Here is a 15,673-nt window from a genome sequence, read left to right as displayed (position 1 = left end):
GGCTCAGTCTTTAACGATCAGCAGAGGGAGAGGGCTTTGTTACTTTGCTGACCCAAACTGGGGGTCTGGAAACCTGAAGTCGCATGCTTTTTAAATCAAGATTGTAAAGCAGACAAATCATTTACACTAATGAATGGGTTTTTTCTACACATGCCTAAAACCTTTTTTTTGTGGCTTGTGAATTCATTGATTTGTTTCCCCATTATTATTGTAATACAGAAGGAAAAAGACACAACTCACTCTTCACCCCTCATCCACAACAGATGTGAGAAAATCCCTGACGAAAGGGACAATGAGAAAAGCTGCTGCGCCTGATAACATCCCTGGTCGTGTACTAACATGTACCAACCAGCTAACTGATGTCATCACTGATATTTTCATCATATCTCTGTCACAGGAGAGAGTTAACACCTGCTTCATCATTCCTGTACCTGAAACATCTGCAGTGTCCAGTCTGAATGACACTCAGCCCCATTATCTGTTCGTTTGTGCACTTTATTTTATATTTTACTGTAAATTGTAATGTTTCTACTTTGCACTGTTGATTGTTAAATGTTATGCATCTCCCATCATGTCAAATTCCTTGTATGTTCATCATAACATGGCAATAAACGGTTCCGATTCTGATGGAAGAGCTTTGCTCCCCATCACATTAACGCCAACATCCCAGTCATCACATCTCCACCCTGGTGAAGAAAGGTCTTTAACGGCTGTATTTCTTAGGGAAACGTAATAAATCACAATTCCCATGCCAGGTTCTTGTTAACTTCTCTAGAGGAGCAATAGAAAGCATCGTGACTTAAACATTAAAAAACTCTCATGGGATGTGTACACCAGGATAAGAGGCTCTACAGCAGGGGATTAAAGCTGACCATAACATCACTGGTACCTTCTACTGAGCATCAGTGATACTGTGAGCCCAAAGGATATTAAAAGACTAAACCCAGCCAGCCTGTTCACCCCGCTGCTGTCTGGAAAGAGTAGTATAGTTTGGGTTTTTTAGTGCGTATTTTCTCATGCAGCATGATGGGACTACACACTGCATTTCGTACAACCCTGTTGAACAATAACAATTTATTAACCTTGTGCTTGTCTCATGCAACTGATGGGTTACACGTAGACAACCATCACCTCTGGGGCCAGTAAGGTTAATATCATCTACACTGGGGAAGGATCTCATGTGAGTGCATGTTTTTGGACTTTGCCATTACTGGCTAATTGAATTATTGATACACAACATATCAACTCACACCATTTTTACTCAAGGCAATTAATTCATTCAATTGACACACTTAGGGAAATCCTATCCATTTTAATTAAAACCTATTTCACTTGCTTTGGATAATGTTATACAAATGCTCTCAAGTACAAGTTGAGAACGTCAGCAGCCCACTGAAGCACGCCGACAGGTGGAAGATACAGAGGAACAAAAGACTTCAAAGTACTACATCTTTAAATACAAAACAATGGCAAATGGAAACTCCTTGCTTACATTCTTTTAACAAATATTTTAGAAAAGGTTGCATTGCAATTGTTGCCAAGACAGGCCAATAAATGAATCCGTAAAAAGGTCTGAGCACGCTAGTGCTAAAATCACATGTAAAATAAAAGTTTAAAAAACAAACCGGTGTAATTCAAAATTGGTTTCAACAGAAGTTCAAACGCATCAACTAGACCATTGACCATTATAGACATCTGTCCCAAACGATTGAAGTGTTTTTAAGGTCATATATTAAAAAAAAAAAAAAAAAAAAAAAAAAAAAAAAAAAAGTAATAATGATTATAAAAAATGATGTCTACAGACAGCAGAGCTGGTTAATGTTTAAAAAGGTCCCACACACATTTATTCCAGATTTAAAAGAGTTTGCACGAGCAGGTTGATGCAGAATTGAGTAGTGGTCGAAGCACAATCAAGGGAAACCTTGATTTCTTGCTGTTCCAAAGCTAAGAGTCCTGGACCGTCACCACTCGTCTAAATTACAAAGATGATCAATTGGGAGCCCATTAATCTGGTGAAAAACTACAATGTATGTGCGAGTTCAGCTGTACAGTTCTGCAGTGACTCTAGACGTGTCTGCTTCAGAGTCCTTCAGCGTCACTCCATACTGTCTGGGTCTGCCTGGGCCATGTAGGCGTCCAGCTCAGCATCCAGGTGGCCTTTGGTCTTTGACATGTAGGCGTCCAGCTGGTTGTCTAGTTGCTCACGGGTCATAGCTTGTTGGCCAACACCTCGCCCTCGTCCGCGACCACCTCGACCAGCAAAACCACCACGGCCACGCAGTCCCCCACGGCCTGTTGCCCCACGGCCTGTCCAACGCACACAGCATAGTGATCAATAGTCAGCCATTAAACTCAGTCTATTTAAGATCATTCTGTTACAACTTTTCCACACTTCAATAAGAGAAAAGTAAAACATAGTCATCCCCTGACCTCGGGCTACTCCTCGTGCTGCTCCTCTGGACAGAGCTCCTCCTCTCCCAGGAGCTCCTCCACGGTGGCGGCCTCCTCTACGCATTGCCAGACGGCCAGCAGAGCCACGACCTCGCATGGGGCCACCTGTAGAAGACACTCGCTTGCCTGTGCAACACAAAGACATATGGTCACTCAATGCAAACCCAGGACCAACAGTAAATACAAAGAGTTGGGATCAGATTCTACCTCTCAGGGACAGGGCTCCCCTCATCACTCCCCCTCTGGCTCGTCCTCGGAGGCCGCCCCTGATCATCCCTCGCATTCCCCCTCTACCTCCAGCAGCTCCTCCACGCATCAGAGTCCCGACAGGCCGGCCCAGCCTGGCCTGGATGTTGCTCTTCCCCAGGCGCTGCTTCAGGCTCTGACAATTTATCCACAGATTTTATTATGACAAAACGAAATCAGCCAAACAAGGTGGGCAACTGTGAGGAAACGTCATGCTACAGGTGATGGTTACAGGCACTCAATCAAGGCCACGTTCAAGAGACAGTAGCCCGGCGTAAAGACAAAGAGGACCGATGCATAGAACTCTAGCTCGAGTCCTCACTAAGACCAAGAAAGTGGATCACATCACTCCAGTTCTGAGGTCTTTGCACTGGCTTCCTGTCCAACAAAGAATTGACTTTAAAATCCTGCTGTTGGTTTATAAAGCACTGAATGCTTTAGGGCCAAAATATATCTCTGATCTGCTGCTACCTTATGAACCATCCCGACCCCTTAGGTTGTCTGGGACCGGTCTACTTTCTGTTCCCAGAGTCAGAACTAAACATGGAGAAGCAGCGTTCAGTTCTTCTGCTCCACATATCTGGAAAAAAGTCCCAGAAAGCTGCAGGTCTGCTGAGACCCTCAGCTCCTTTAAATCAAGACTGTTTGTTGCTGCCTTTAATTGAACCAGATTCAAGGATATTAATCAATTTCTGCATTTTACTACTGTATTTTATTTCTTACACTGCTTTTTAGTGTTTTAAACTGCTGTTAATGTTTCAATCAATGTTCTTAATTGTTTTTAAATGTCCTTTTATTTTGCCTTGTGTTTTTAATGGTTTTATGTGAAGCACTTTGAATTACCTTGTTGTTGAAATGTGCGATACAAATAAACTTGCCTATGTAGATTCATGATTAAAACTAGGAGTACGCATTAACACTGGCATGCAGACGCGATCAGATATATGAAGCTGCATCACACCTGATTCTGTTATAAATCTCAATCATCGTAGAACTGGGTGCACAAGCCTCATTTCCACTCCCACAGTTTGTTCAAGTGCGTTTCAACATCCATTCATGGCCATTGTTTGCATATCAATACTCCACCAGCTCATTAGACCCGTCTATGCGGTCCACACAGGCCAGGATTCTGTCCTCTTGTGGAGTACTCACATGCTGGACATGTTTCAGCCACATTGTAACGCTTATGTCAATTTAATGACAACCTATTTACAATTTAACTAAAGCCAGTGTGCAGAATTCCACATTATCTAAGCACACAATCAAAGAGCAGATTCTCTACTAGGAACTGCTAACTAACCAATTGTTATGGTAGGAAAAGTCAAACTGACATTTTTGGTTTAAAGTTGCATTAATCAATTTTTGGTGACTCAGTAGCATAAAAACATAGCAGTTCCATATCCCTGGGTAACTAACATGTTAGCATACAGTTGGCTGCTTTCAAGCCCAGGAGACACATGGGTGCTGCTTAAAGAAAAGTATTTTCACTGTGTCCATGTTGGGCAGTGAAGATTTTCTTTTAATGGTGCAATTTGGTGCATTCTGGTCATGATTTCTATCCCTAGCAAAGGACTTATTACATTTATGCAGGAGAAGAAAGTAAAACATCTCACTTGAGCAGATATACTATTTCTCTCCTTACTAAACAAAGAACGTAGACTTATTTTACCTACCAGCTGTATTTTAGAATAAAAACAGCTGCATCTGTAAATAGTATCTTCATCAACTTTAAAGGCTGTCAGTAAAGAAAAAAGTTACTATTTGTGTTTTTCATATGAACTAATGTGACTGGTCCCTCTTTACAAATACATCTCGTGTCAAAGACGGACAGAGGTAGAGTTTTGTTAAACCGTTTTCATTATAAAAATAAGAACATTCCAAACACACCAGTATTACACCGTACGCACACTCAACAAACACTCTCCCAAAAGGCAACAGTTCACAAAAGGCTACAAAACTGAAAAATCTCTCTTCTCCGTTGAACAAGGCCATTTCCAGACATGGACTACGTACAAAAGTAGCGTCTCATGTTACGTCCTTGAAACACAGAAGTACAAATGTTTTTGTGTTACATTACTTAACTGTGTGACCATGTACAAGGTGAGATATATTAGAATTATTGCTAAAATAGTGTCAGTCTGAATCGTCACATAAAAATCATAGAAATGCTTTATTTTTTTTAAATCAGTAACTACCTGGTGGAAAATAATCCTCCGTCTGTCTTCATGCAGATCTGTGGTGATGTTTGTTCAAGTGGTGACGCTATGAACCATCATCCACACATGAGGCTTTGCTGAGCTGAGATTTTAGTAAGTAGTTTAATTCAAAGGTTAATCAAATGGAACCAAATTCCCATCCCGTATCATAACATTACTGAGAAGTCTTTTCTCAGACAATCAAGTAAATCTTTACAAAAATATAGCATCTGTGCAGGTCAGTCTACAGTTTAAAACATGGCTCTATGTGGGAACAGGGTCAGTGACCCTCAGCTCGTCTGATCTTTGCCCTCACCTGCTTGTGATTCAGAGCCGCTTGCACCGAGGGCCGGTTCTCCATCTGCTGGGCCAGCCGGCGATTGCGGGCACTGGCCAAATGCTGCTGTTGCATAGTGGCTCGAATGCTTACTGCAGCAGGCTGCTTGTTCTTCAGCATGTTAGTGAAGCTTTGGAGTTGGGAGGGAAAAAGAGGGAGGAAGTAAAAGAGGGGGATGGGGGATATACAGAGGAGGAGGAAGCAGGGTTCCACATCAAGTCAATTTCTCATAGAATGGATGAAGCCACACAGACTGGTGGCTCTTTGGTTATGCAAGACTTAGGTTCCACTCGTTGGCACTCATTTTCTCTCTCAATGACACGACCATCCAGAATGATTATACTTGAATTTAGCATGAGTTTTCAAACAAGCACAAGAAGAAAGGCCAACTAAGAGAAACTCACAGTAAAGACAGACTGAGGGACAGAAGCAGAAAGAAGGGGTCAGAAGAGCGCAATTTGCCACTTACAGGCCCCCAGCTGACTGGCCGCGGTGTCGTCCTGCTGCAGCAGCAGAGGCCCTGGACTGGAGGAGTGCCTAGTACCCAGCCACTTACAGCATGGACCGTGACTTGTGGTTAGACCACGGAGAGACTCAGAAGGGAAGGGGAGCTCTTTGTCACGTCCAAGCTAGGACTGAGTATCTGGTCTTTTATAGACTTTGAGCAGAGAAGAGAAAGAATGAGAGAACAGGAGGGTGAAAAGGAGAATGTGCATCACTTTCACTGGTTTGAGAGAGGCAGACAGGATCAAGAGGTGCCCCATCTTTTTGGTTTAGTTTAAGCCTTCGTCTCCCCTTTATAGGTGTATACTTGATGTATACTGTGCTGTTTAAGTAACAGGGTGCAGGAGTGCCAGGGCATTTGTAGGACAGTGGTCTGGTCCAGCATAGGCTAACCAAGGCTTACCCAGAACGACCACTACCCTCTCCCCTTGTCTATATGTGTGCACTGCTCACACAAGATATTTGGCCCGGGCCAGCCCCTTCTTCTCACATTTAACTCTGCAGGTGCATCAAAGAATGTTGACGGAACCAATAAAGTTGAGTGAGCAGTGCACACACTGGGGACAGCCAGAATAGCATCCATGTCGGGTCCGGTCCCCAAACAGTGGCCTTCCGTAGGGAGCACTAGAACCTTCACAAGGCTGGCCCTGGCCTCCGGTGTGTAACTGCTGACAGGGTGCGTGGCGCCTCACCGCTCGTTCAAGGACACTTTGGTGGTACTTTTCAGCACGACTTTTTGGGAGGAGGCTGCACTCATTTTGGCAGACTTCGCTTGCAGGCTCCTGGAAACAGACGGGACAGAAAATAAAACACAGTCAACTGATAGTCATGAGAAGGGAAGGGATTCAGATTCAACACTATTGAACCTGGCTCTATGCTGTAAGCACAATTGCTGTATTTGAGATAATTACTGAACCTATACATAGTATTATTTCTCTCTGCCAGGGTGATTTAAACACTGTATGCTAGTCATGAATGTAACTTCCCTTTGGAGTAAACATGTTAAAACTACCAAACAAGTCATCTGAACCCAATCACAAGATGGTGGCCTCTGTGCAATAATCCCTAACACAGTAATGGGTGGACCGGGTGAGATGTTTCAACAGCTGCTGGTTGATCACAGATGAACAACCATAAGCAGCACAACGTGTGCCATGAAGTGATGAGAGCATGCATTTTGAATTCCAACCACCGAGTGACTTTAGTGCCACTTTCCCTGTACCCCTGCGGTCTAAATGAAGCAGAACGTTTGATAAAGTGCTCTGTAGTTGTTGGACTGAATGTCTCGATGCTCAGAGACACACTTTAATCCGCTAGGTATTACAAGGAAGTGTGATACCGTCATTCACTAATGTGGTTTAGAGTCAAGAACACAGAGTACGCTTTCTATATGTGCTTACTCTTGATCCCAAGAAACTAGCTTAACTTAGCTAACAAAAACAAGTATAGTCAGACTTCTGATAGCCACTAACGTTACATCAGCAGCCCAATGTGTCAACCCAAGATGAATTAAGTAGCTCAATTACAATTCAAGTGCCTATAATAATCATTTCCAGCATGTTTTACTTACAGTGACTGATGCGTCGGTCGAGAAGAGCCTTGCGGCCAGCTAGGGTTAGCTTTAGCAGCTAGCAGGTAACGTTACCGGCGCAGTGTGGCCGGGTGGTTGTCCTTATAGTCTTGTGTTAAAATACAACATAGAATATGCTACCTTCCTAGCTAAGCGCTGTAAGAAATGAGCAAACTCTAGTTGAATTCGGGTCTTTCTCAGACTATTCGCAAAATGCTGGAACAGGTTCTACAGCGAGTCTCACTAAAATGGTGCTGCTAGCTTAATTTACCGACCACTGGAAGAAAATGGAGATGTCTGCAACGTCACGAGGACGTGACGTAGCTTCCGGTCTGTCTGCCAGTGTTGTTGGGTTACTAAAATGGCGACAGCGGCTGTAGTAGTGACTTCCTCCGGCAAAGATGTTGTAGCGGAGGGGCTGCTCGACCTCCTGAGACCAGCTATCCAGCAGCTCGACGTGCATGTACACTCAGTCAGGTAGACGCGGCTCCTTGTTGAATGGTGAACTGACGTTATTTAAACGTCTCCTGGATCACACCCCTGCTGTCGTCCGTGCTAGCAGCCCCTTGACTGTCTCGTGACTTTCCAGAATGTGTCAATCCGGTGCTGTTTATTATTTAAATGTTAGCGTTACTGTCTATACATCTGTTAGTCATGTCTCCCTCAGGTTTCATAAGCCTGTATTGTTTGATCTTTGATGTGTCCCATCTCCCAGTCTGTTTCCAGCTTCTGTGTGTGCTTATTGTGATGGATGTTTGTTGTGTTTACAAATGATGAAGAGAACGTGGAACTGCACAACTATTCGACACTTGAACCGATGTAAAGGGTGCATTTGTTTCTTTGTGTAATCTGTCCTTCCTCTGGATTAATGTGATTCTTTTCTTCTTCACAGAGAAAGCCAGGTAGAATTAAGAGAACATATAGACAATCTGGCCACAGGTAATTTATTGGATATATATATCAAACATAACATTAGTTTTTTAAAGATACATTTATGAAGTACATTAAATAACTTGTTTACTAACCATTGGATTGGTCATGTGTGTCTCTTAATGTACATTCTTTGCAGAGTTGTGCCGGATAAATGAACATCAGAAGGTGGCTCTAGACCTGGACCCTTATGTAAAGAAGCTGCTGAATGCAAGACGTAGAGTAGTGCTGGTGAACAACATCCTGCAGAATGCTCAGGTCAGTGCTGTGGGACTTTTAAAACTGCACTTATCAATATATTTTTTTACGATTACTTTTTTTTTTTATGCAAAAGGTGTCACATTGACAAACCCACTGAGAATTATTACTGACTCTGTAGTTCCCCTCAGCTCTACAAGGCTTTTTAGCAACTTCAACTTGTTTGGGTTTTCTGGCATTCAATCTGTGCTCTCATCACCCTGGTTTCTAGTGGCACAGAAAAAGCTCTAAAAGCCAACTGTACACTACCTGCCCAGTAGAAAACAGCAGACAGACTGTTAGAGACTAGCTGGGGAACACGGTGGAGCATTTAGCAGCTAAAGAGACAGGTATTTCCCTCAGTGGGTGGTGGAGACCAAAACAGAGGAAAAAGAGTTTGACCTACATTTAACAGATGGACACAAAGACTCCAAATGTTCGCCTGGCCGGTTCCACCGTTAATACAGTTACTGCTAAAACAGCCACTACTGCAACCATTGCTAATACCTGTCCCACTAAAACTAACACTTGAAATGATTAGTTGTAGTAGTACTACAACTGCTGCTACTACTATAACAACTTTTGCTAAAGTATGACTAGTATTATATTACTACTACCACTACCACCACTTAAGCCCCTTTTCCATTAGACAAAATCACAAACACCATCTAGTATCTGGCTTTTGTGTTTAGAGGGAAAGGTTACCATCGGTATTCATTCCCAGGACAAGTGAGTCTGCAGTAGTCACAGGTATTTATTGGTCCCAGCTCCGATTGGCAGTGATGTAAACATGACACCCGGGTGGAAACGCTAATTTTCACCTCTTTTCTGCTGCAACTCGTGACTCTTTGTCATCTCAGCCACAAATTGTCTGCCTCCATCCAAGAAGCGCCTGAACATTGTTCCAAATTAGTCACCACTGAGTTCCAAAGAAAGGCTGAAGAAGTAAGCACTGTAACATTTTCACTGGCCTCTAAGCTGCTTTCCACTGTGTTCTAACCCTGTTTTCCAGCACGTGTGTGATGTCTAATGTGACTCATTTGGAAAAAAACAGAAATGCATCCTTGTCTACTGGCAATTGGAAAGGAGTATATTGTCTTTTTTTTAAACAGGCTTTCCCGTCGTTAAAATAATGTAATTAATTTTAAGATAATTTTTTTTTAAATAATGTACTACTGTACAACTACTGCTAATAACTATTACTATCACCCCTCAATGTTTAACAGAAAAAGGCACACAAACAGTAAGACAGTATATGAAACGACCACATAACCTAAACATTCTTTCCCCAGGAACGTCTGAGACGACTCAACCACAATGTGGCCAAGGAGACCGCTCGGCGAAAGACCATGCTGGAGGCTTCAGGAGTGTTCACCTCCCGCTCCCCCAGTAAACCCTGAACCTCCTCCTGCTCTGTGAACTGTCCTGACACATCATTACTGGAGACTGCAACAGGAGGAGCACGAGTCTTCCTTTGACGTTTGGTTAGCTGTTTGTCCAGTGACATGCTGGCCTGCAATGCTTTGTCTTATGTTGTAATCAAAATAAACATCCTGGCTGCTATCTGTTCTGCGTTAGGCAGCTGTAAAATGACAAAATACAACAGAATCCGCTTTACATTTCACAAGATAACACATTTACTCTACAGAATCAATAACTACTTAAACCAACGAGCAAGATAAACTAACACTTAGCCTGGGGTAATGTTGGGCACCAAAATATCAGATCCTTGTTTTGTATTCAGATGACTACATGTACTATAATGCACTGGTCTGGCCACTAGGGTTGGGTCAGATTCATTTGAAATTGAACCGAGACCTCAATACATTACACAATCTAATGTGAACCTTGAAAATGTTGTACCTTTGTACTAAAAACAATTGACACAGCCACAACAATTGAATTCTGCAAAATTGTTTGTAGTTTAAACATCTCACAACATTTCTGATGCACATTTTGCATTTTCATAATTTACAATTGTTCAAATCAAATAAGACAAACTACAGTTGTATTGTTTGTATTTTGCAACATGTGGGATGCTGTTTCTTTTGTGTAAGTTGTTGCTGATTTTGTAAAAAATGTAAGTAACATGGAGGACTTAACTCTTGAAACGCTAGTGTTAGGAACACTAACTCAAAAGGTTCATCTTCCATTTTTAATGTAAATTAAAATGAATTAAAACTACATCCATAAATCAACATTAAAAAACAAATATTCATTAAAGCTACAATCAGGAACTTCTTTGTGTAGATTTTTGCTGTTCCAGGATGAAAGTGGTGTTTCCGAGCACCAGAATCCCTTAAGAAAACCTTGGTTTACTGCAAAAGGGTCCGAAATTATGCCCTGATCTGTCCTGGTTCTGGTTCTGGTTCTCCATTGCCTCCCAGTCCGTATCCAGCAGCACGGCGTTGGTATTTGCTGCCAGCGAGGACTGCTGGAGCAGCGAAGCCTTGCTGCTGCCTGCAGGAGCTCTCCTCTCACCGGAGCTTCCAACTGCAGGTTGAAGGTGGAAGCGAAGCCAGATCTGGGTCTGTCCATGGAGACATAGCTTACTTTGATATAAAATTACTTTTCATTAGTTAATAGCATTGGTTTTAATCAAGAAAGTTTCACAATTTTAGAATTTCAATATTTTAAAGTAGAATGTAATCAAGTACTCCATGTAACTATAATTTAATTGCACATTTTCCAAAATATAATTGGGACTGATTATAGTTTTTTCCAATCTGAAAATCTCGTCTTGACAGAACATAGCTACTTGCACTTTTGATAGTGTTATTTAGCAACATTGTCCTCTTGCAAGCTCTGGACTTGTGCATTAATTAACAACTGGTCGTTTGTCAGACAATTACTAACAATAACCCTGCGCCTGGCATCTGAAATGAAAGAATAAAATACGATACAATACAGAACTACAGTTGTGTTTTAGTTCAACACATTGAAGTGCAGTAAAGCCTGAACCCGTCAATCAAAGGCCTCAGGGGAACAGCATTTTTCATTTAGATTTGGAGGTGGCAAGGGTTCTGGTACATTTGAGATCAGCAGGGAGTTGGTGCCATGTGCGTGCAGCAGCTAAAAGCTGCTTCAACCTGTTTGGTTCTGATTTGATGTTCTACCAGTTGACTGCTTCTTAAAGATCCGGGCCCTGCAGAAACATATTTTGGCCCGAGATTATTTGAGTGATTTATTACCTAGCACCAGCATATACAGGTAGTGTAAAGATTTAAGAACAGGAGTAACCTGCTTGAAATGAAGGCATGAATGAGTTTGGACATGAGACCTGTAATTCTTGCTATGCTTGAGATAATAAAATTCTGATTTGTTCTGATTTGTGAGTCGATTAAAAAACGAACTAACTTGTTTTTGTCTTGCTACTAGCAGAGTGCTATGGCAGCCAAAAGAGGACCAACGATCTGTGGACAGGCGCTGAAATAATTGTCTGCCAGCACTTTCACTTTCACTCCTTTTTCGCTTTCTGCTGCTTCCCCTCTCAGTCATCCAGTCATCTCTCCCATCCAGTCTAAGATTGCCAAGTACCAGCTCCTTATTGAAGACGAAAATCAGAAACTTAAAAGATATAAGACGGAACATAATTACAAAACAACAGCCTTCTCTGTTGTTCTGGTGCGACGGAGGAGTTATTCACCAAGACTCGACAGTGTGATTGTTTCGATGGCGAATGCTTCCTTGTTAGAAAGCTGTGACACTAGGGTAGCTAATACGTTACTGACAGCGTCGTTGTTACCACATCAATCCATGCAGGTCGGTAATGTCTGGACACACATCCAATCTGATCACTTGTTAATAACAGTGCGGAGTGTCTGTCTTAAAGATCTGATTTGAGAAACAGATCTGATTTGCCTGCAGTCTGATTGGAGCCCAGGGGACCATAGTCATTTGGTCAGAGAACTAGGTAAATGTGAGTGTCGTCGGCATAGCTGTGAGAAGCAACATCATTGTTCTGGCTGGTCTCATCCAGGATTCGTAGCAAAAACTACGAAAAATAATGCGCAGTAATTAGTAGGATATTCGACAAATTATGTTATCCACGAAATCCTGAATGAAGACATATAAAGACCGCTAAAGCACACACAGGGTGGGCGGGAGGGGAGGTCAATGGGTCCAACAAACAGTGATCTTTCGGCCATGAGGCCGCTGTTTGTTCCCCATGTGAAACGAGAAGTCAACGTTGATGTTTTTTTCACGTAACTCTGTGCTTCAGTTACGGCACTTCCGTTGTTATTTTAACCCGGACGACGGATTTTCCCAAACCTATCTAAGTGTTTTCATTCCCTAAACCTAACTAAGTATTTTACGACCTTTTCCTGAAGTAGTTTTGTTGCCTAAACCTAACTGAGTTTCCTGTGAAGAAGGAAGTTTATTGAAAAGAAACAAGCGGAAATTGACAGGTGTTGTAGGCTTTTGTAGGAAAACACATGAAAAATGAGGAGTAACTTCTCGTAGGATACCATATGAACCATTGTATGAGGATATGTTGTGTATGCAAATGGAGGTAATAGTGCTGTATGTCTGATTAATTGTTCATCAGAGTGATGGCCAGTGGAAAGAAGCTGTTCCTGTGTCTGGTGGTTTTGGCGTACAGTGCCCTGTAGGTCCTACCAGAGGGGAGGAGAAGAGTTGGAGTTGCAACTGGTTGTGTCGGGATCATAAACGGGTTGAACAATAGCGGCCTATGGTCCCTTGGGGAATCACATGTCATGGCAATCTGGATTTATAGGCACGTTTTTTTAAATATAAACTAAATTATAGTACTGTACCATGACTCAACACGCCATCTACGGTTTTAAATCAGCCCTGAACCTTGCAAGGCCAATGTTGAGATAGATTTGACACGTTGGGACTTATCCTGAAAGTTATACAAGAAAGTTAACGGCCAACTCCTGCCTCAAAATCAAGGTCCTCCACCTGGCCCCTGTAATCCACATGTCAAAGTGTCCTTTAGCTGTGAGTGTGCATGTGAATGTTTGTTGCTCCTGAGGAACAGGTGGTACCTTAGACTCTTCCACCAGTGTTAATGAATGGGTTAATGCTGGCTTGTGTTGAAAAGTGCTTTGAGTGGTTGCTAAGACTAGAAAGGTGCTATAGAACTGCAGTCCAAATACCACCCCCATAGGTTTGGTTGTTAAAAGACTAACAAGTCACATAACTATAAATGCAATAATACTCATTCAGTGCTAAGGTAGGCGCACTGACCTCCTCTGCCCCTCTAGAACCACCCCTGGTTTAATTTAAACTTCATTTAAACCGTGTCTGCAGGGTCTTAGTGCCTCTTCCATTGAAAAATACAGACATGTTCCACTCCTCTGTGTTTCAAAGCTCTGTTTATGGGAGCCACTGCATTCTCTGGAAAGCTCTGCTGACATAAATGTGTTGTAGCAAAGCAACACAAAGAATGACGAATGATATTAATCTGGTTTGATATTAGGTAATGAAAAGTGTGTAAAAGTTAAACATAATAATGCCCACATATTGCTTGTGCTTTTTAGGTTTTGTGTGATATTATTTGCTGTTTCTAAGATAAACATTATTGTCAACTTTTTGAGTTTGTGCAAAACGGTTTCTTACATTACTCATTTGTCAACAAGCTTATGAAAATAAGGCAAAGTCTGGAATGTTCATTGCATCCCACAACATGAAAGTATTGGACAGAATTTATAACAGATGATTTCTCGTTCTTAGCACCTTACAAGCAACGCTGTCTGGATGATAGCACTGGAAGAAAGGCCATATTCAAGTAGAAAGAGATCATTTTAATTGGGACATGGATTTCCTAGACAGCTGCAGTATAGGAAAGCAAGCATCCATAGCCTACTATATTTTATCAGTCTGGTCGACTCAGAGAGGACTCCACATGGCGTCATGACGTCATTAAAAAAAAAATCATAAATACTTCTCAAATACCGGCATCAGTAGGCTATCCAATCCCTGTAGAGCTTCTGTCATATTTCTTGAAATAAAATCACTTTGAATCAGTCTGTGCTATTATTGAGCCTGAGGAAGCTGTAATGCAAAACGCATTGTCTGTCATACCATTGTACATTTTGCAAGACTGAACTAATACATTTCTACCATTATCACAGAATATGGCGTATTTTCTTAAACACGTTAACTCTGACCATTGAAGAGTGGACTGCTCAAGTAACAGTTGCAGTTCGTGTGTGGGGGTGGGGGTGGGGGCTAATCTCAGCGGCGCCACCTTAAAAAAACAGTCTCGCGGACCTGTCAATCTAGACGAACCAGACAGACCCTGGCTCGCGGCCCTGTTGTGAAAACTACTACGTTATTGGCCGAAAACGGATTCCCAGTGAGACCTGACCGCCTATTGGTTGCAGCATGTCGAGACACTGACGCGCACGACGTCTCCCTTCTATTGTTATTGTGGCGTGCGCGAGTGGAACAGACAGGATGCACGAGGAGACAGTAGGGCTGATAAAAGGCTAAAACAACCGAGAAACATCAAGCTAGCACAGTGCAACGTACGAGGAATAAACATTAGCTCGGTCCATTGCAGGGCTTTAGAACAACGAGCCCTGGAACGCAGAGCAGCACCCAGGTCTGATGCAAAGAGTATGAACACAGATAGCAGCTCTGGTCAACACACAACACGTACAGCTATCTAGAGTACAACAGCGATCTTTTTGTCCAACTTCTTCTCTCAACTCTGGCTGATGTGTAAGTACAAACTATGTATCTCCATCTCGTCCTTCTCCTGCCCTCTCCAGCGTTGCAGCCAGGATAGCCTGACCGAGAATATGAGGGGGAAGTCGGTCACATTAGCTTGCTAAATTGTTGCTTACTGTAACCTGCTTTTATTCGCAACAAATGTTCGGTTCCGCTGCCTCAGTCTTCTAATGATACCGCTCATACATCTGCTCTTTATCTGATTACCTTCTTTGTTAAACTTCAAGCAGTCACACAGATGAGTCCTCGTACAAACAGAAGTTGTGTCTTAAATGTATTTATTTGTCAGATTAGCTGGGTCTCGATCCTGTCGAGAAAGGGTTCGGGTTCTCCGGTACGCATGTCAACCGGTCTGGGATGTCAGTGATTTTCATTTGAAGCATGAGGCCCTCCGGGTATCAGATGGGTTTTAGACGTCAGGGCCCACATGATAAACAGTATGTTTAAGAGGAGCGTGTGTGTGTGTGTGTGTGTGTGTGTGTGTGTGTGTGTGTGTGTGTG

The 15,673-nt window shown here is 42.5% G+C and overlaps 3 protein-coding genes across 7 annotated transcripts in view; 2 read left to right on the top strand and 1 right to left on the bottom strand.

The window, feature by feature from the left end:
- Window positions 1–1,292: 1,292 nt before the first annotated feature.
- chtopa (chromatin target of PRMT1a) lies at window positions 1,293–7,816 on the bottom strand. Of its 3 annotated transcripts, XM_031875808.1 has the most exons (6): window positions 7,304–7,816; window positions 6,426–6,515; window positions 5,209–5,359; window positions 2,659–2,833; window positions 2,431–2,577; window positions 1,293–2,307 (listed from the first exon to the last, which is right to left on the bottom strand). In XM_031875808.1, exons 2-6 carry the CDS (start codon window positions 6,488–6,490, stop codon window positions 2,096–2,098), a joined length of 750 nt encoding a protein of 249 aa, XP_031731668.1. In that variant the 5' UTR covers window positions 6,491–6,515; window positions 7,304–7,816; the 3' UTR covers window positions 1,293–2,095. The 3 variants fall into 3 exon arrangements, with proteins under 3 accessions (XP_031731668.1, XP_031731669.1, XP_031731670.1); XM_031875809.1 differs by lacking the exon at window positions 7,304–7,816 and having other exon boundaries at window positions 6,224–6,509; XM_031875810.1 differs by lacking the exons at window positions 6,426–6,515; window positions 7,304–7,816 and adding an exon at window positions 5,699–6,216.
- Window positions 7,620–10,689, top strand: snapin (SNAP associated protein). Its single transcript, XM_031875812.1, has 4 exons — window positions 7,620–7,780; window positions 8,196–8,242; window positions 8,373–8,491; window positions 9,763–10,689. Exons 1-4 carry the CDS (start codon window positions 7,665–7,667, stop codon window positions 9,868–9,870), a joined length of 390 nt encoding a protein of 129 aa, XP_031731672.1. The 5' UTR covers window positions 7,620–7,664; the 3' UTR covers window positions 9,871–10,689.
- A 4,069-nt stretch (window positions 10,690–14,758) lies between these two features.
- The window catches only part of smad10a (SMAD family member 10a), a 32,633-nt gene continuing 31,718 nt past the window's right edge, over window positions 14,759–15,673 (top strand). For all 3 annotated transcript variants that reach the window (XM_031875800.1, XM_031875801.1, XM_031875799.1), the window contains exon 1: window positions 14,759–15,163. In XM_031875800.1, the coding sequence (XP_031731660.1) occupies window positions 15,160–15,163 (4 nt within the window). In that variant the 5' untranslated portion in view covers window positions 14,759–15,159. The remainder of the gene's footprint in view (window positions 15,164–15,673) is intronic.

This window comes from Anarrhichthys ocellatus, unplaced genomic scaffold (assembly GCF_004355925.1).
Source record: "Anarrhichthys ocellatus isolate YVR2014 unplaced genomic scaffold, GSC_Weel_1.0 scaffold96, whole genome shotgun sequence".
NCBI classification, from domain to species: domain Eukaryota; kingdom Metazoa; phylum Chordata; class Actinopteri; order Perciformes; family Anarhichadidae; genus Anarrhichthys; species Anarrhichthys ocellatus.
The sequence above is the reverse complement of the archived record's forward strand: the minus strand, read 5'-3'. Positions and strand labels throughout refer to the sequence as shown.